Below are 19,739 nucleotides of genomic sequence, written 5' to 3'. Positions count from 1 at the left end.
ATATGGACACTAGTAGTGTAAAATTTAAGCAAAATTTTGAATATTTTGTAAGGTATTCCAAAAATTACAAGTTATTGAATAGAAAATAATATTTGTTTACCCAAAAAAAAATTGAATACAATATCAATGTGAATTGATATAGTAGTATTTATCTAAAAGAAAAATAATACTAATAATGCATTGTCGAGCTTGGTATCATACATGGCTGTGGTGGCCTAGCCTAGGAGGAAGCTTGGTGCGTCTGCTAGGAGATTTTCCCTGGATGGTTTCTTAAAGCTCAATGTGGATGTTGCAGTTAATGAACATAATGACATCACACAGTTAGGAGGGGTGTTTAGGAACCATTTGGGTTGTATGAGATGAGGTTTTACATAGAGGATAGATGTTTGCTCGATCATCAAAGCAGAATTACTTGCTATCAATGAGGAGTTTGCTGATGGACGAAAAAGGACCTTAGACCTTTACATGTGGAGGTTGATTTGCTAGAGGTTGTCTTATACCTCCCCCATTGGTAGGGTGTTGCATGGAAGACCTACTAGAATTATTTACAATATCAAATCGTCGTTGATGAGGTCAAAGGGTTGTAGAGAGATCCCACACATCTTTAGAGATGCAAACTCAGACCGTGAGTTGGATGTTGAAATACCATTGGGAATGTGGAACCCCTTCACAATCTTTCTAGATCCCTCATTTGAGTTAGAGAAAATCCTTTAGGTGGATCATCCATACTTTGTCTCTATTTAGTTTTCTCTTTGCTCTAGGTCTTTGACTGTTTATGTACCCAAAAAAAGAAAGGTCTATTGAGAATTTCTTGATGAATCTACACGAACACTTGAAATGTTGTTGTAATCACGAACTTGGTTAGAGCTAAAACATACTCGAGATACTTTCTTTGAGGTATTTAGAAATCCCCATTTGTGCAATACGGGTACCAAATGTGTCTTCACCCCCAAGATCAGTTAGCTCAAACCTTTAAGGTTGCACCCCGAAAAGGTTATTTTAGATGTAATCTAGTGGTTTGCACTGCTTAACAGAAAGACAACAGGGAGAATTCATTGTAGAAAATGAGCTAAATAATCTGTAAGGTTGTGGGTGAAAAGGTAAGGTCACCTCCCTTTTTGAGGGTACCTATTCAACTCAACTCTCTACAGGAAAATACATATTCAGCTGACCTCCCTAAAGAAAAATGCCTATTTATTGGCATCTCTACACTTCCACCCAGCAGTGGGCTTTTTGGATCAAGTCCCAAGTCATATAGAAATATTAATTTTAAGGGATAATTACTGTTGCCCCCTATAGTTTGATTTTATTACTAATAAAACCTCTGTTCTTACGAAATTACTGTTGCCCCCCTTCTTTATAACGGTGTTAAATAGCTGTTAAGTTTGAATATTTAATGTCTATTTTGCCCTAAACTTCATTTATTTTGAATTAATGAAATGGGCAAAATCCAAATCCGATTTGGTTTCCCGCTTTCACTAAGCTTCATTTATTTTGAATTACAGAAATGGGAAAAATCCAAATCCGATTTGGTTTCCCACCTTCACCAAACTTCATTTATTTTGAATTAAAGAAATGAACAAAATCCAAATCCAATTTGGTTTCCCACTTTCACTAAACTTTATTTATTTTGAAAATATATTAGGTGATATTCAGTTTCCAATTTGAGTTGAATTTGATTTTTCTTCCTCTTCGGTTTCTAGTTGAATTTTATTCAATTATTCTTTCTTTATTTGGTGATTTTTTTTATAGAATAAAACGCATTATAATTACTTTTTCTCCACAGTTAATTAATGGTACTATTGTAACTTGACAAAAGGGTAAATAAGTAAAGAGATAAATATAAGTGTATTTTGGGGTTTTTGAGAAAATATAAAGATGCCACATCATCAGTAAACTAATGGAACTTAATAGTAAGGGGGCAATAGTAATTATAGACAAAGTTTAAGGTTGGATTAGTAATTTTAAAAAGTAAAAGGGATACAGTAGAGAATAATATCAAAGTAAAGGGGGCCAATAGTAATTATCCATAATTTTAATTAACATATAGCTACATAACCATGGTTGGGTCACACTAGGGTTTAGGCTTAGTTTCGTGTCGGACATGGGTTTGCACTATACTATGTAAGCGCGATCCTTAGTCCAAAAGATATATTACATAGGTCCTTATTATACATCGCCCGAAAAATATATTATTTTTAAACATTTTTCAACAAGGTCAAAAGAGTTAGGTAAGCTTAATATGCAACTGTATACATAATCCAATAATCTACATATATAGGTATGTATATACTCTTAGTAGCCAGCTGCAGCTGCCTTTAATTTAAAGAAAAGTTGAAAAGCTTAAACATATATATTACATGGTGATCACAACCCGTACGTATCACGATTGTATGTACCTACATAATACTTTTCAACAAACAAACAAACAAATAAATATACAAGTGGAGTAGTCCTCCTCCTCCTCCTCCTCAATCACTCTTCACATCCAACACCCTTAGAAGGAAATCGTGATAGGATCCAGACCACTACTCCCATTCTCATTTTTCTCTTCTTTAATTTATATTATATTATTTTCTCTCTTTTTTTTTGGTAAGAAGAAATTATATTATATTCATATTCTCATCTCATCCACAGTCCACACCCAATACAGAGAGAGAGAGAAAGAAATAAATAGACAAAAAGTGTTAGTCATCGTTTGGACTTTTCAATATTTTTAGAGACGATGGACTGTGAAAAAGGATGGATATACTCCTAAGGTACCTCTTTAAGCATTAAAATCTCTCTCTCTCTCTCTCTCTCTCTCTCTATCTATCTAAATTCAACATTCCAACACGATGGTAGTTAATATTAATACGAAATAATTCACATGCAAATTTCGTTTTCAGTTCAGCATTCACGGCGACGATGACGGTTGTCACGACTTGGAAGATATTTTCATTTTCGTGATGTATATATAGATCTCTTCCATATATAAACGACCATACATATATTGATTAAGGTACTAGTGGCTATTTAATTAGTTTTAATTACACTAATAATTACTATTAAGAAAAAGGAATTTCTATGAATACATAAGAGGATGATTGTATGAATCTGATATGACGAGGACACGTGACACCTGTGTGGCTAGCAATCACCATAACATGCACCACAAGAAAAAAAAGAAAAAATGAAAACAATTTTTATCTTCTGCACCCAACCACCTAGTGTCACATGCCACCACCTGTTTCCATTTAATAACAATATTCTGCTTTTTTTTCTTTTCTTTTTTATATATAAATTTTTATTAACCCAAAAAAAAAAAAAAAGTAAATAGAAGAAGAGAATAGAAACAGAACGTGCACCGACGGTTTGTGAGGATGATCGTGTAGAACGGCATAGGATTGTTGATTTGCTGCACATTCTTCTGGGGTTCATCATTACTCATCAGCTAGCTGCACATGTCGAGCAGTCGAGGAGGTGGGGTTTCGTTCGTGGGACTCAAAGATGCCGATGCACCGTGAAATCCTCACATTCTCCGGTAACGCTGTCGGTGCCATTACTGTCGGCACCGACACCTCAAAACCATTTCTTTATTTTATTTTTATTTTTATTTATTTATTTATGGAATAAAGAAGGAATGCCTGGACAAAAAACGCAATGACCGCTGTGTCCCTAGAGAATTTCATAAAGATGAGGTGCATGTCGGTCATTCTACTACGTATATATATGAATGCATGAATTGCCAATATTTATATTTTATTTTAGTTTACTAGAGGAAAGAGAAAAAGAAAAAAAAATACATAAAGATATATAATGCTTCTTTATGCAATGCTTCGTGAATGAATGAGAGATGGGAGAGCACAAAATATTAACGTGCAGAGCTTTAATGAGATTTTTGTTTTCCAAAATTATAATTCGACGTGCTTTCATTTTTCTCCTGCATTTTCAATGCCTACTATTAAGGAGAAACTTTACCGTTATGGTGTTATACTTACTACACCCGCACTATGACAATTTTCATGGGTATTACTTGAATGGTGGATGGGTAATTGGGTCATTTTCAAGTGACGTTAGTTGGACTTATTATGACTCCCAACGTTCCACTAAATATGACATCATCGATAAACTACCTCTCAATAGCGAACCAATGCAGCATTAGCCCAAATGGAATAAAATAGGATTGAACCATTGAAAAGTCATCCCTTATAAAGTCATTAAATGAAGTTAGTTAAAGTAGTGGTCTCATCTAATCTAAATCTCAACCGTTGGTTCAAATCTAATTAAATTTAAAATTAAATAAATATTAATGATTTGTGTTTAAGTTTACTTTTAATCCAAAATTTCAAAAACCTCATTAGAATGGATACAATGAAAATATCAAGGGAAGAATTGACTAGTCAATTTTTTTTTAATTTAATTTAATCAATTATTCTTTCTTTCTTTCTTTATGAAAACTATAATCGGACAAAAGTTTATGTGAGAGGGGGAGAAGACATATTTTATATGTCACGTGGCCATGAGATTTTGTTGACTCCAGACTATGGAGACTTTTAAAGGCTTTTGTTTCTGGCCAGCTGGCTGCGTGGGCTCCGCCGCGTTCCTTTCTCTTAAATCACCGACTGCCGCGTGTTGCAACGTGCTTGCAACTTTCTTACATATCCATCGCAACGTGCCATGGGCCCGCCGCGTCTGGCCCATGAAGAACATGGCCCTCACGCCGTGTTTTAACCGTTTATGGGCTTTTTTTTTTTTTTTATTTTTATATATATGCCATTTCCAACAAAGCCCCTCCTCCGCAGGCTTCTCCGCCCTTTCTCCCCATACACCACGTGGCAATTTGATGACATGGAATTTTCCTCTACTCGATCTCCACATGCAATTATCCTCAATTTGCTTATCTTAGATTGAATACCTGAAAAAGGCTAGAATGCCCACCATGTGTTTGTCATATTGTCAAATCCAGAACTACCATTGATAAAATGTTGATGAGAAGAAGAAGAAAGAAGAAAGCTGGGTGGCCCAAAACAAGGCTAGTTGGTTGTATGGGGCTTTCACTCATCAACCTCGTGACTCCTCTTCTTTTTTTCTTCTTTCCCAGAAAAGATAAATAACCTCCAGACTACTCAAACTACAGGTAAGGTGCTGACAATGAACAACAACTAAGAAATGGAAAAGACAATGAAACACCAACCAGTTCATGTGATATGTTACACTAATCAGATGCTTAATTGAATGAGAAGCTTGACCCAATACCATTTTATTTAAGTTAAGGAATCAAATTTCAAATACCTTAATTGTCTCTTGTGAAAGCATATGTACATGCTTAATTCTGATTTGGGAGTCAAAATCTAGTCCATGCTGTCTTCTGTGATACTCCTTATTGATACTATTCCATTTATTGTTTAATGCTTAGTACCTAAACAAGAGTTAATGTTAATGATTTATGTGTAATTAGGATTTTAAATGACACACATGACTACTAGTAGGGGTGCAGTGTCATGTGCACTACCCAACCCTTGTAGCCGACATAGCTGATGCAAAGAGACACTTAGCTTCTTATTTTTTAGCTTAAGAACTTATAAAACAACATTTTTTGAAGATCATAGTCTACACCAGTATCTCTTATATAATGTATAAGGGACCCATTACTCCATGTGAAATGTTCGGACTCAAAAGTGGTAGAGCATTAAATTAGCACGAAAAAAAGATCGGGTCTTGACTCTTGATCCCTTCATTGCATTGTAGAGATGCAAATTAAGGATAAAATTAATAACTCAAAAATTAATCAAGCCAAATTAAGTAGTTTATAGCCATTCAACATATCATTATAAAATTTCTTTAGAGGAATCTTAACGAAATCTACTTGATTTGAAGTGTTGATGATAACATAATAAATTAATATTAGCAAGATTTTTGGCATCAACTACTTGATATTTTATAGCCAACTAATTATCTCTAGAATCAAATAATAAAAATAATTAAGATTTTTTTTTGTCACTATTTACCAAATAAGAATTTGTTCTATTAAATAATGACAACCTAACGCAATATATTCAAAGGTATGTTGGGTCTTCTACAATCGTACCTTAATATTGTTAAATGTCAAGGTAATAAATGTCTCATTTTCTTTGATTTTAGGTGGAGAAATAAGTTAGGATTTTTGCGAGGTCACCAATCACATGAATGAGCACATGCATTGGCAAGTGACAAATAATGAAGCATTCTACTTCACTAAGTACATACACTAATGACTGTGCAGTCGGGTCACATCTGACATCTGTTTTGCAGAAATCTGAAAGTTGAACCATTTTTAAACACATCACCTACAATACTGGAGATTCAGCTTCAACACCAATAAGAAAAAGAGCACACAAAATGACAAAATTGAGTAACATTTTTAGTTTTTTGCTTTTTACCAAGGCCAATGTGACATGGATGATATTATACCTCGTACGGGACATTTTTTTTTTTACTAAGAATAAAGTAAATTTGAACTAGTTAATCCAAATCATCTGAGATGTTGTGGCTATCTTCAAAGGCTAAGTCAGAAATGGATCATCACAGAGCGCTAGCTAATTACAGAGCTTTAATTGAAAACAACAACGGAAGAAAACAATTCAGATATCTTAGTTGTGCGTGAACCTTTAGTTTATACAGGGTGTATCTCTTGTTCTTGATCATTGGATTCACTTATGATCCTTCTTTCGTAGTCATTTCGATTCTAGGGTTTTAACCTTTCTTTCGAAGTTAGTGGTAGTTACTTTTTGTGGTCCGATCGTAGATCTCGAATTTTATAGAATCACGTTTCTTATAACCGTTAAAGTTCCTTTGCCCTTACCTTACTGATCGATGGTTGAACCTGTTTGTCAACTGTTGTTGAATCCGATTTAGTGTTATTTTATCCTCTCAGTAGGGTACCTTATTGTTACATAATCGAGGGCCAAAAGTCCCTTAACCACCACACATAGTGAAGCTTCTTTAAGTCTGCAATTTGTTATCAATTAAAGAGAAGATCGAGTATTTTTGAAGGAACTTATGCAAAGAGTGTAATCCAAGTAAACTAAAAGAAAAAGAAGGCATGAATCTTAAATTCTTAACAACACGAACGAAGGACTTAATGAATGACCCTGAGAAAATATATTTTCAGAGAAAGAGAGAGAGAGAGTGAGAATCTGTTAGAAGGCATCGCTGCAAGAGTGTAACTTAAGTTTGCTAAAAAGAAAAATGGTGGGAATGAAGAACTGGGGCTAGAGAGAGAGAGAGAGAGAGAGGTGGATGGGTTGGGGTATGTGCGTGGTTTTCATCAATTCCCATTTGGTCCCAAGTCCCAACTCAAAGCAACGTCGTGATGTTTGCGTTGTCTCTTCACTTTAACATTTTCTCTCTCTCTCTCTCCTCAGTAAAAGGTTTTTTTTTTTTTTTTTTCCTCCTTAAAAAGGGAATCTGTAATTTTGAAATTTTTAATGGCATTTGGAATAAAGCCGTTGGGATTTTGAAATGGGAGTGGTGGAGCACCAGAATGAGATAAGGTTTTTATTAGGGGGGTTCGTTAGGTTTATGTGCAACTGGACGATTGGGTAAACGGTGATGGTCAAAATATTAATGCTCACCATCTAAGTCCCACCCACGTCTCCGGTAATCATGATTCACTCTTATCCCTAACCCACATGATAATGCCGTAGAAATTAGAATATTACATATTTTAAAATTACCAAAACACCACGAGGAGAGGGGTAGTACCTGATACTGAAACGATACTACCGTCTTTTTTTTTCTTTTCAGAGTTTAAAAGCTTGCCCTTCCGAGAGACACGGGATAATTAACTTTGACGTTAAGACAATAGTACACCAAAGACGAGTGGCTCAGGTGATACAGACCAACCAGGTCAAAAGGAAAAGCATCTCTAGCTCCTTACTGGGCCCGCATGGTTTAACATGTGTCCCTAGAAAAGGTGCATAGATGGAGGCGTTGCAGAGTATCTCATGTGGTGGGCCCCTAGTAATCCGAATACGATTGATGGCTACAGAAACAACAACACTACCTACAAGGGAAGCCACTGCCAAGTCATCACTCGTTAGTGCGAGAATCCACTGCGCACCACCTTCGCATGTGCAGATGTGCAGTGGGTGGGTATGACTTAGAATGCTTATTAGGGAAAAGAAAAAAAAGTGTCTTAGCTTATCATTTTCCAAGGTAAATGTGGATTTATCAAGATTTTATCATTAAATCATTTTCCGTCGTCGAAGTGGAATCTGAATGAGTTGACTATTGACCATAAACTCTCCTCAAGCAATGATTGACGCAAGCACGTGCTTTACAGCAAGGTCGTGATAGAATCCGAAAGAGTAAATTCCGTGTATTCTATGACAAATTGAACCTTACTACCAAAAAAAATCTTACCGGTTCAGTCCGGTCTGGTTTTATCCCGTGGAACAAGACTTTCAACGACCGTGTATGGGATTTTAGCGATACCACTAACATTTGACAAAAATACACACAATGGAAGGTTTAGTATGACGTGGATGGGGCCTAAAATTAGACTAATTTTACATTAAACACCTGTTAGCAATTCAAATTGATTTCACACTGACTTGACTAATCCCAAATTCTCCTAATTAATCAAGCCTTGCACCATCCACGGCAGCCAGTGGGTTCGGCATTCTTCAACCCAAATCTGAACTTAAATTAGAAAAGAATTAAAAAAAAAAAAACGATTTCACATTGATGGGCATTTTGGTCTTTCTGCCACTAAAGGGTATGATCAATGAAGTACTGTGGAAGACATGATGAAGTTATTAATCTTTTCACATCGAAAGTTGAGGGTGGTAAGTGGTAACTGATGGACGGTAAAAGTAAAACCTCGTAAACAGCGGCAGTGAAAGTCAAACATGTGTCCTGAAACCATCCTTGGCCTATAAATCCGTTGAACCAAGAAGGAAACCTTCAAGTTGAAGTTGGAAGATTCAAATCCAAAACAGAGAGAGAGTCTCTGGGTTCCTCGCTTCTTCGTCTGCGTCGTCGTCGTCTTCGCTTCTGTGCAAATCTTTTCAAGTTGAAATCTCAAAACCTGCAAAACTCGGGAAAAAAAGAAAGAAAAGAGAAAAGAAAAAGAAAGGAGAAAAAAAATTTAATAAAAGGGAGCGGTGAAGAGTGGGACCCGTGTATGGCCACAGTCACATAAGAGAAGGTGGAAAAGAAAGAAAAGCTATTGAAGACTTCAACGTCACGACAGTGAACGAAGGATCGTAAAGGACAGCTAGCAATGAAGAGGGAGGCTCACCTACCAGAACTATAGCCTGTATTCATCGTTTCTCTCTTCCTTCTCGTTTTCTCTCACACATTTCCCACCCCCTTTTTCTAGGGTTTGTTTCTCCCCTTCCCTTTTTCTTTCAAACATCGTCTTCCTTCTTCAACGTACGGTCACTGTTCTTTGCAGCCAGGAAGTTTAGGAGTTTGAGTGTAAGTTTTCGGGTTTTCTTTCTCCTCTACTTTTTCTTTGCAGAGTTCATATTAGGGGGTCGTTGTTTCTGAATATTAGTTTTTTCCTACGGTTTTCTGGTGGAGTTTTAGGCGGGAGTTTGCAGTTTAGAAAACCGGTTCGTCCAAGTATATATGCCTAATTCTCTCACCCTCTCTCCTTTTTTCTCGCATTTTGAAGAATTTTCCTTGTGAAATTCGGCTCAGCAGGGGCTTTCCTTGCTAATGCTCCTATCTGTGCTTTTAATTTTTGAGTTTGCTGCATTAGGAGGGAGGGCTTTGAATGCATTTCTTGTGAAACATCTGTTGATAAAAATATCTGTGCTTTGAGTTTCTCTGTCTCTCATTAACACGTTTCTCTCTGTTTTTCAGGAGTTTAAGAAGGTTTCACTGGCGTTCGTTCTAGTGTAATTCAAATTTTCTTTACTGTCTGGAAGAAGTTACTGGTTAATTCGAAAATTCACACAAGGCTTTTCAGGAAGAAGTTTGGGGTTGTAGCCTATCGTTCCGGAAAGCATCCTTCTTGGTTGACCATTTTGATTTTTCAGGTTTGTTTGCTGAGAAACTCAGTATTAATTCCACAGTTTCCATGTCTAATTTCCAGTTTTTGGAATTTCATTTGCGAATTTCTGTTCTTCTCCGGACTATGTACGCCATTTCCAGTCTTGCCGTGTGTAGACAGTAATATTTTGTTTGAATTTGATTCTTTCACCAGTTTCCAAGGTTTAATGGTCAATTCAAATCCGTCGGCCAAAATTAAATTTGGAAAAATTCCTTGCTTCTGCAGAAATGAATTTTCGTGTTTCCCTTCCCTAGAAAGACTTCTTGTGTTCTTCCCCAAGGCTTAAATCGTACAGAAAAGATAAGTGGTTCTCCAGTCCTCCATCGTATGTATGGTTGGTTCAGTGTTTGGTTTGGTTTGGGTTGGGTTGGCCCACTTATGTCAACAATGATTTGGGGTTTATGTCGGTGGCCACGTAATTGCTTGCAATTTACTTTTGCCTGGCCCCACTTAGTTACTCTTATCACATCTTTAACTACGCTGGACCCACTGGGCCCCAATTGAACCCGTAGTGACCATCCACCAAGAAATCCTTATCTTGATGCTGATCAACGGGGCAGATTATGGGGATCTGTATGACAAGTTTTATAGGTTGTTATACTTGGAATAATCTGGTGCAGCATCTTTTTCCGTGCCATAGGATTTCAATTTTCAAAACCAAAGAGCTTTTTTAAGAAGGAAAAATAAATAAATATTAGTTTCTTTAACAGCTAGAAAATCATAATTGCTGACATGAGCCACGCGGGCTGCTGGCTGAGCAAGAAACAGACCTAGCGCTAATGAGGAAGGACGATGACGCGGCATGGTTGGTTGGTGGCCCCCTCTGAATGTGGGTCCACCTTTGTCCTAGTGTCTCACATTTGGTATTAACCAGTGGTTGGGTTAGATTTTTGGATTTTGCGCTGGTTTGTCTGCTAAAAAGCGTAAATTTTACCTTCCTTTAACTAACGTGGTAAGCTGTCCAATTAAGATTCGCTCCACCATTTTTTTTTTAATTTGGGGAGGAGATGTGATTTGAGAAAGATACAACTTTCGTCCACTCAATCCTTTTTGTGAATCTGTGTGAAGGGGGTTATTCTGTATTTGTGCCATTCCGAATATTTCTTTCGCCCTAACAAGCTCTTTGATCTTGTGCTTATAGTTTCTACATTAAAGAGAAAAAAAGATGATCGGACCGGGATTCATGGACGACCTCGACATTGATCTATGCGGTGGTTTCTTTGACCAAATCGACGATTTGTTGGATTTCCCGATAGAGGACGTCGAGGGTGGTAATGGTGATGGTTGTGGTGGTGGTGGAGGGGAATGCGATGCTTTCCAAGGTGCTTGGCTGCCTCCGCCACCCACGGATGCTTTTGCAGGTTCTATCTCCACCGCATTCCCTTGCCCCGTCAAGAATGGCGATAGCACCACTGCTTTCCCCGTGAAAAATGAAGATAACACCGCCACCGTGGAGCTTCCTTCGGAGCTTTCCGTTCCGGTGAGTTATTTATTTATTTTTTAAATTATTATAGTAGAATTCATGTAATTTTTTGAATTTAGACATTCCTTGCGGATTTGGGTGATAGAGGATCATTTCATTCTCTAATTAAACACAAAAGGCATAACGAGGAAGGAAAAAAGTAAAAAGGAAAAGAGAGCTTTTCCGCCTGTGAAATGTGAAAACGGTCACACCGAATTGACTTTACTGAGGCAATTCGTGAATCATAGCTTTTGCCATCACGGTATACGATGTCTGTAAAGGTGTCTTCCTCATCCTACGGTCCAGATTGGACCAGCTGGAGGATATTGAGTGGCATCACATTCATTTGATTTGACGATTAAAATATGGTTACAAGGGTACAACTTACAAGGGGATTTTCCGTGGGCCTGCCTTCCTCGGCTACTCCCATGATGACTCTGTGGACCTCCCGGTTGCGTGATTGATGGTCGTCAGTCCCCATACAAACACGTCTCTAGGAATGGATTTTTGAGGTTTGTTTTTGATGTCTTTAAAAGTTATAATCACTTTAGTAATTGGGCAGCCCACAGCAATGATGAGTGAGTCTGTGGGCCTTTCACTCCAAATAAAATCCGAATCCGGGTCACTTGTTTAACCCGTTGGCCCAACTCTCTAGCCCACACCACCCCTTTCTGTCAAAATTAATGGGGTTAGAAAACTCATTGTGTTCTGTGTGAATAAACGGCAACTAATGAGGGGTGAACATGTAATGGACCTTGTTTTGGTATTTAGAATTTCTCTGACTGTATGTAGTAATGTGTTGATGATCAGCATGAAGAAGACATTGATCAACTGGAATGGTTGTCCAACTTCGTGGAAGACTCATTATCTGGAAGCATCATCACCATGGAAAACGAGTGCTGCGGGAACATGAACGTTGTCAATGATAACAATAGCAACATCAAGAAAGAGGAGGAGATGACCAACAAGGACACGCACCACCAGCAGTTCCAGACTTCGAGCCCAGTGTCTGTCTTGGAGAGCAGCAGCTCCTGCTCAGGTGGAAGTGGAAGTAGTAGTGGTGGTGGATACAGAACCATGCCGCTCAGTCCTGAGACATTCGTGCCTGGACGTGCTCGTAGCAAACGCCCACGTCCTGCTACGTTTAATCCTCGTCCGCACATCTCAATTGTCTCACCCACCTCCTCTGTCATCGATCCAAATCCATTTTCCAGCACAGAGTCAGCATCCGAAGTCGAGAATTATGCGGATTCCCATACTATAAAGAAGATACATATTAAATCCCTTAGTGCTGCCACAGATGCACAGCAGCTGCAGCTGAAGAAGAAGAAGAAGAAAAAGAAGCTGCCAGCCCAACCATCGTCAGCAATGGATCAACATTTCAGTCAACCAGCAGGAACAGGAACAGCAGCAGCGGGTGTTAGGAAATGCCTGCATTGTGAGATTACTAAAACTCCACAGTGGAGAGCTGGACCTTTGGGACCCAAAACACTTTGCAATGCGTGTGGTGTGAGATACAAGTCTGGCCGGCTCTTCCCAGAGTATAGACCCGCTGCCAGCCCAACTTTCGTGGCGTCATTGCACTCCAACTCACACAAGAAGGTAGTGGAAATGAGAAGCAAGCAGAGTGATGAAATGTCTCCGCTCATCTCTACGCCAGAACTGATCCCCAATGACAACCCCATGCTTCGCTACGTCTGAGAGACGTAGGAGCAGAAGAAATTTTCCTAGTTGAGTAGTGTCCATTTGTTTGTTCTTTCGTTTTTTGTATATATAATGGGAGGGAAGGGAGTTGGATGAATGAAATACTGGATAGGAGGACATAGATGAGCATATTTGTAGCTGGTAGAGTTAAAGAGGGAAGAAGGAGGAGAAATGAGGAAGATGACACTACTCAGAGAGACAGAGATGTAGACAGACGGGGAGTTGCATGCAGATCCTCAGCGTTTGGGCAGGGCGTGTGTCCGTGCGGCTGCATAATGCAATGCCCTTAGTACCCGGGAGAGTTTGGGAGAATAGGGGTTAGGATCAGGGAGACTTAGGTGTAGGGATATGCTTCTTCGGTACTGAAATTTGTGTTACTTTGTCCCTTTTATTTTGGGAATTCTTTGTCTTCTGGCATTTGATTTTATCCATTAGGAACACAAAAATTTTCTCATCCATATGCCGCTGCACTTTTTGATACTTAGCAAGTTTCTTTGTTCTTTCTCCCTCTGATCGGTGTGATTGGATTGCTGGTCAAACTCTTGGGTTGATTGGAGTCCAGTGATCTGAGGTTGGATTGAACTTGAAATTAATCTATAGTCTGCAAAGATGACAAAGAATGTTCAGTTTGCACTGATAGGATAATGAGTAAGCCATGGGAATTTTATCTGTCCGTAATGGACCATCTATTTTTACATTGATGAATGATTCATGTCCATCAGTTACATCAAAAAATTCAGACTTAATTAAAATTAAAATTTTTTTATTTTTTAAATCTTATATCAACTTTTGGATGTGACTGATGGATAAGTGTCCTTCATCTAAAGGGAAATGGATGGTCGGACTTGATAAAAATCCTAGCCACCTCTAATGGTAAAGTTTGAACAACATTGGAAAATACAATCACAAGTAAGCAATGAGAGCCTTTCAAAGGTTTGATGTGTGTACCATTGCTTCGTCTTAGGCATTTATACTCACAGTTAGTTTTGAGGGTTTTGTAGAGATTGTTAAGTCAGCATTCCATAGATGTGCCTAGTCTTGCTCAACACCATCTAATCATTCCAATCACATAAAGCAAGTTCTTTTTATCGTAAAGAAAAATGCAGTACTTGAGGATAATTTGAGAGGTTGCAGTTTGGCATCCGGTTAGAAACATAGCCAAGATTTGTGGAGATAGATACTAGACTATTACTATATATATGTCCGTAGCTAGAGTTTGTAGGAGGGTGGGGGATTTAAAGTTACAAAACAAAGCATAGTTTGCTTCAAGTAGAATTTTCACCAAGTGTGGTGTATAAATAAGAGGCCACGTGGACTGACTTGGGTTGGATAGTAGGTTTACTACTATAGGTTGATTACACCATATTTTCTTGATGCTAATTAATAGTTTTTTTGCTTGCTGCAAGCCATACCCAATTGCCATGAATGCTGCCTCCAGTTCATCACCATCCAATGTTCTTCGATCACCTAATTTTATAATATCAACTTCCGTAGCAACCCCTATACTCCAAGCAGCTTTATTTAGAGATTGATGATATACCCCTGCACACAATAAAGTTGTTAAGTTAACAATGCAAGTCACATTTAAATCATCACTACTAGTTTGATAAATAGAGGTGGTGTTTAGTATTTCTCTCAACTACCATTTCTAACAAAACATTTTCCAACTTCAAACTAGCTATCCATGTGTTAATATTGTTGAGAATCCTCTAGGGGTTTGGTAATTGTTTTTTGAAAACTGAATTGTTCATTTCTACCCAAATAAAATAGCAGATTATGATGAAATTGGGAAGACACCATCGCTTTGTTTTGTAATCTAATTTCACATTGTTTAGGATCGTATTGCACCAGTGGGTGAGTGAACTTTGTGCTAATTAATTCTGTTCTGAGTCCAAGCCTCCCTGCCACCAAAATCCTTTTGGTCCACTCACAAGAAATAAATACATGCCATGTGGTTTCTTTTGAGTTTTCATAGGGCTTGCAAGTTGGGTCTACCGCCATCCATTGTGATAAGACAACCTTAACTAGTATTCCTACATTCAGTAGATCCCAAAAGAAGGATTTAAATTTTGGGTGAATTGGTAATTTCTAAAATAATTTCCAACATGTTGAGAAGTCCGTGGTATCATGGATTGTTTCTGTTTCATCAATGCTTTGCTTGCCAATTTGGCAGAGAAATCACCTATTGATGAGATCGTTGATATCCATTTGTCATCTGTAGATGAAAGGGTGAGGTTATTAAAAATGGAATTGTAGTTTGGAGAGAAAAGAGATACTCCCCGTTTGTCTGGATATATTTGTAGTATTTGTGCAATGGTAACATTGGTGTCCCATATTTCCTCATCAAGATTTTGGTTTGCAATGGTTGTGGCCAGTTGTGGCGATGGTTCATACCAAAAAGAGGTATTATTACCATTTCCAATTTGTTGTCTTACCATTTGTTGCAGAGGTGGGAGGATATTGCAGATGCTCTTCCTAGGCCGTGATCCTCCATTTTTCCTGACCTTTGGGTGAAAGATACTTGTGTTAGAGAAGTATCTAGCTTTTAATGTTGTAGCCCATAGAGAATGTGGTCTAGATAGTAGTCTCCACCCTTTTCAACAGTAGGCGAAGAACCTATTGTGGGCAATAAGTATATGGCGGTGCACATTCAAGGAGATCATCAATCCATCCTTGGAGCTCAGAGTAAGCTTAACGTCACTAGAAGACAAGTATTTTATAGTGATTCAACTTTACAAGTCTATGTCCACTCCTCTCTTGGCCTCAAGACAGTATTCCACTAGTGATTCTCTTTCCATACAATGGGTAGAGATCAAACCTTTACAATCTCTGTTCAATAAGGCAAGAGTACCATTTACAATCTTTGCTCTAAATAGGGCAAGAGCACCCTCTATCAATTCTAATCAACCTAGACTAGAATTGAACAACAATAGAATTAGAATAAATGGTAGATTTTACCTAACAAGGGGTGTGACACTTTACCCCTTGTGTGAGTGTGATGCAATGATGAATGAATGCACCACTAATGAAGTACCAATGGCCTTCAATCTCTTCAAACTTTACTCCAATGAGTTTGCTTGACAATTGTGGAATGTCTTTCAAAGTTGAGTAAAGTTGGCCGGCAAGTAATCAATGCTTGTTCTCCAATTTGAGAGTTGTGAGGTAGTAAATACTCAATAGGCAAGGTAGAAGCTCTCAAATGGGGGTGGTTGGGCTTATAAAGATGGCGTTCAATTGTTTGGCCCAACCTCCCAACGGATAGAAATTTTCTCCCTGTTTTCAAACCAGACGGACGTCAATCTGAATCAGCTGAAGCTCCATTTCAAAAATAGCTGTTGGGCTTAAGTCTAAACGTTTGTCTGGATTAACATAGCCAGACGGATTTTTGTTTGGACAGACGAAAACTCCATCTTAACACTTTGTGACCAGAGAAAGGATCGTCTGGCTCAGACGAATGATTGTCTGCAGCACAGAGTGCACACTAAGGTGCATACAGGGACTTGATTGGGTTTTTGGTATTTCTAGCCAACCCTAAGCCTCATACACTCTCCTAATATGTTATAGGTCAGTCTAATGACATGATATGTGTATAATTTTGTGCGATTACATATGAGTGCATATGGAGGTGTCCTAAGTTCCCAATTTATCTAAGTCTTGAACTTGACTTGATTTTCACATCTTCTTGTGCTTTGACCTTGATGTTCATCTTGACTTTGGTTCCTTCTCCAAATTTACTTGATATTGACTTGGGCTTGAGCATCCAGTGGTGTTTGGTCCAATGAGTTGGATTTGGTCAACTTGCTTTCGTAATGAACTGGACAATCACAACTTAATATAAACATTAGTAATTCGTGTTGGTTATCATTAAAATTAATGGAGGCTGATGTGGCAATGTTGACATGGCATTTCCCAATAGTAGCTAGCACTTATGTTGGAGAATGTTGGTAGGAGAGTAAATGCTTGTTGTTGAGTGTTAGTTGAAGTTCCTTGTATGTCTCCTAGTCTATTTGAGTGTTTGTTGGCCTCATTTCATCCATTTGAGACCGATCAAATTTCTCTCGAGAACCAATTTGGGGTTTTTATATTGAGGACTAATTGGATAGATTGAAAGGTGATTTTAAAACAATACTATTGTCCTATTGAAGTCCCCACAACCCCCTATCAATTTGATTTCTGGGTGATCTTGAAATTAGGCATTTTGGTCACAGCCTTAGGGGGCGGTCGAGCAGCCCTAATGAGCCTAACCAACTGGCCCCCTATCCGTGAGCTCAAGTTGGGCTCATTTGATGATCGATTAACTCCCGATTAATACCTAATTTAATCCTTATGCTTTATAGGGTTATTGTGGTTTGTTATACTCTTGAATTGGTAGGTTTTTGGGCATTTGGAGATCTTTATTGTCATCAACAGGTGAGGAAAGGCATCATCATATATTGTGTATTAAATTATTACAAATGTCGAATATTCTTTTATGAATTGCAAGACTTTGCACGGATGAAAGGTAATTTGATGTTTATGTTACTATTCATTTCGTTTAAATGATGATTGTGAATACGATGTGTTGTGTTGGAGGTTTGATAGTAGAATAAGTATATATATACACCAACTAGGGTTTGTGGGTTCACCCATTACCCCTAGTGCCCTTTGCATCTACACAGACTCATTAGATGCATGGTCAGTAAGTTGTTTGGATGTGTTTGGCCAGTAAATCCAATTGAGTGCTACTACCCTTAGGGCAGAGGTGTTGAAGCCGAGTGACCCATGATGATAGTGGTTGGATCCTATGAGTATTATGCAAACTCATTATTATCATGTGGTGGTCGGGTTGCATATGTTAGGGTTGAGTGTCGTGAGGAGACATGAGAGACATCCGCCCCAACATATGTGCATGACCATAGGGTTAAGGAATGGTAGTCCAAAAGATGGCTTGAATGGCATGAGGAATAGCATTCCTAGGTAAGAACTATACACTGACAAAAAGGGTACTAGGCATGAGGGAAGGTATTCGGATCATATGTAGCATGAGATGTAGTTGACTTTGCATTTGGGCTAAGGTTATCCCTGACACGTGCCGGTTCTCAAACCCAATGGTGTTGACGAGAGAGTGGTGACCTAATCCCCATCCACAATATGATGTGACTTAACTCTGTTGTCGCAGAGAACCCAAAAGACGGCTTGAGTGTCGTGAGGGAGAGTGAAGAGACCGCCCAGAGGAGGTCGATGTTGTAACTTGACACGTGTCTATCATAGAGACTACATTCGTTAGAGTCTAGGATCATATTTGCATCATTATCATAAGTTATTTCATTATAATTATATTGCGTATGAATGTGTGTGACTGTTGTGCAATGTATTATTACATTTATCTCACTGAGTTCTGTGGAATTCATTCATTTATATGTGTTTTCTCTTAGACTCCACTAGTTATGAGGAATCCTTTTACCTAGAGGTTCCTCTGTCAACTAAGTCCTACGAGGGACTAGCGGAGAGGACATGAAGAGTCATGTCCCTGTACGGACTGTGCTTACAGAGTCCAACTCTTCTGATGTTCTGGAGATATCATTGGAGAAAATAATTACCTTAGTTGCCATTATCAATGTTCCTTTTTTATGTGTTAGGCAAGGGCGTTACTTGGACTTTTAATCCTCTTCGAAAACATTTAGACTTCCGTTGATGAACATTTACTTTCTTTTAACTCATATTTTCAGATTGTGATTCACTTGATTATGGATTAAGGATTAATGTAATTACAATTTGATACTTTGATATCTAAATACTTTATTTTCCTTTTTTCTCTTGGATTATGCTTTATGGTATTATATTGTTATGGATTGGGCATGAACCTGATCCTATAGTATTATCAACCCCACGGGTATTAAGGTGAGTCTGGATCTAGCTAGGTGAGGTGTGACAATAACTTTCTATTATCTATGTTGACAACATTATTATTATCGAGAATGCTCATCGAGAAAGTATCAGACTTATGTCACGGTTCAATGGTGACTTTGAAATGAAGAATCTTGGAGGGTTGAAATATTTCCTAGAAATCGAGGTAGCAAGGTCGAAAAAAGGCATCTTCCTTTTCAAACAAAGGAATGTGCGAGATCTCCTTGCTGAAGTCAAAACACTAGAGTGCAATGAGTTGATACAACAATAACACAGAATCATAAGCTTCACGAAAGCCATGACCAAACTCCTACAAATAAAGATCGGTACCAACACCTTGTAGAAGACTATTCTATATATCCCATACCAAGCCTCACATTGCATACACAATGAGTGTGGTAAGCCAATTCATGCATGCTCCCAAGGAAAATCACATGGATGTGGTTGTTCGAATTCTCTAATATTTAAAGGCTGCTACAAGGAAAGGTTTGTTTTTCGGAAAGCATGGTCACCTAGATGTGGAAGGGTATACAAACGCCAATTGGGCCGGAAGTGTTATCGATAGGCAGTCCACTTTTGGGTATCTTACTATGATTGGAGGAAATATTGTTACATGGAAAAGTAAGAAGCAAAAGGTCGTGTCCCTTTCAAGTAAAGAGGCTG

At 38.3% G+C, this 19,739-nt stretch overlaps 1 protein-coding gene across 2 annotated transcripts; it reads left to right on the top strand.

Moving 5' to 3' along the window:
• Window positions 1–8,921: 8,921 nt before the first annotated feature.
• On the top strand, window positions 8,922–13,862 carry LOC149023517 (uncharacterized). Of its 2 annotated transcripts, none has more exons than XM_089144063.1 (4): window positions 8,922–9,283; window positions 9,835–10,010; window positions 11,166–11,504; window positions 12,297–13,862. In XM_089144063.1, exons 3-4 carry the CDS (start codon window positions 11,190–11,192, stop codon window positions 13,185–13,187), a joined length of 1,206 nt encoding a protein of 401 aa, XP_089000189.1. In that variant the 5' UTR covers window positions 8,922–9,283; window positions 9,835–10,010; window positions 11,166–11,189; the 3' UTR covers window positions 13,188–13,862. The 2 variants fall into 2 exon arrangements, with proteins under 2 accessions (XP_089000189.1, XP_089000188.1); XM_089144062.1 differs by having other exon boundaries at window positions 8,922–9,444.
• Window positions 13,863–19,739: the final 5,877 nt, after the last annotated feature.

The sequence above is a fragment of the Hakea prostrata genome, chromosome 2 (genome assembly GCF_041222555.1).
Source record: "Hakea prostrata isolate BN-2017 chromosome 2, UWA_Hpros_2, whole genome shotgun sequence".
NCBI lineage: Eukaryota > Viridiplantae > Streptophyta > Magnoliopsida > Proteales > Proteaceae > Hakea > Hakea prostrata.
Note: the sequence above shows the minus strand (reverse complement) of the source record. Positions and strands in the feature narration are given on the sequence as shown.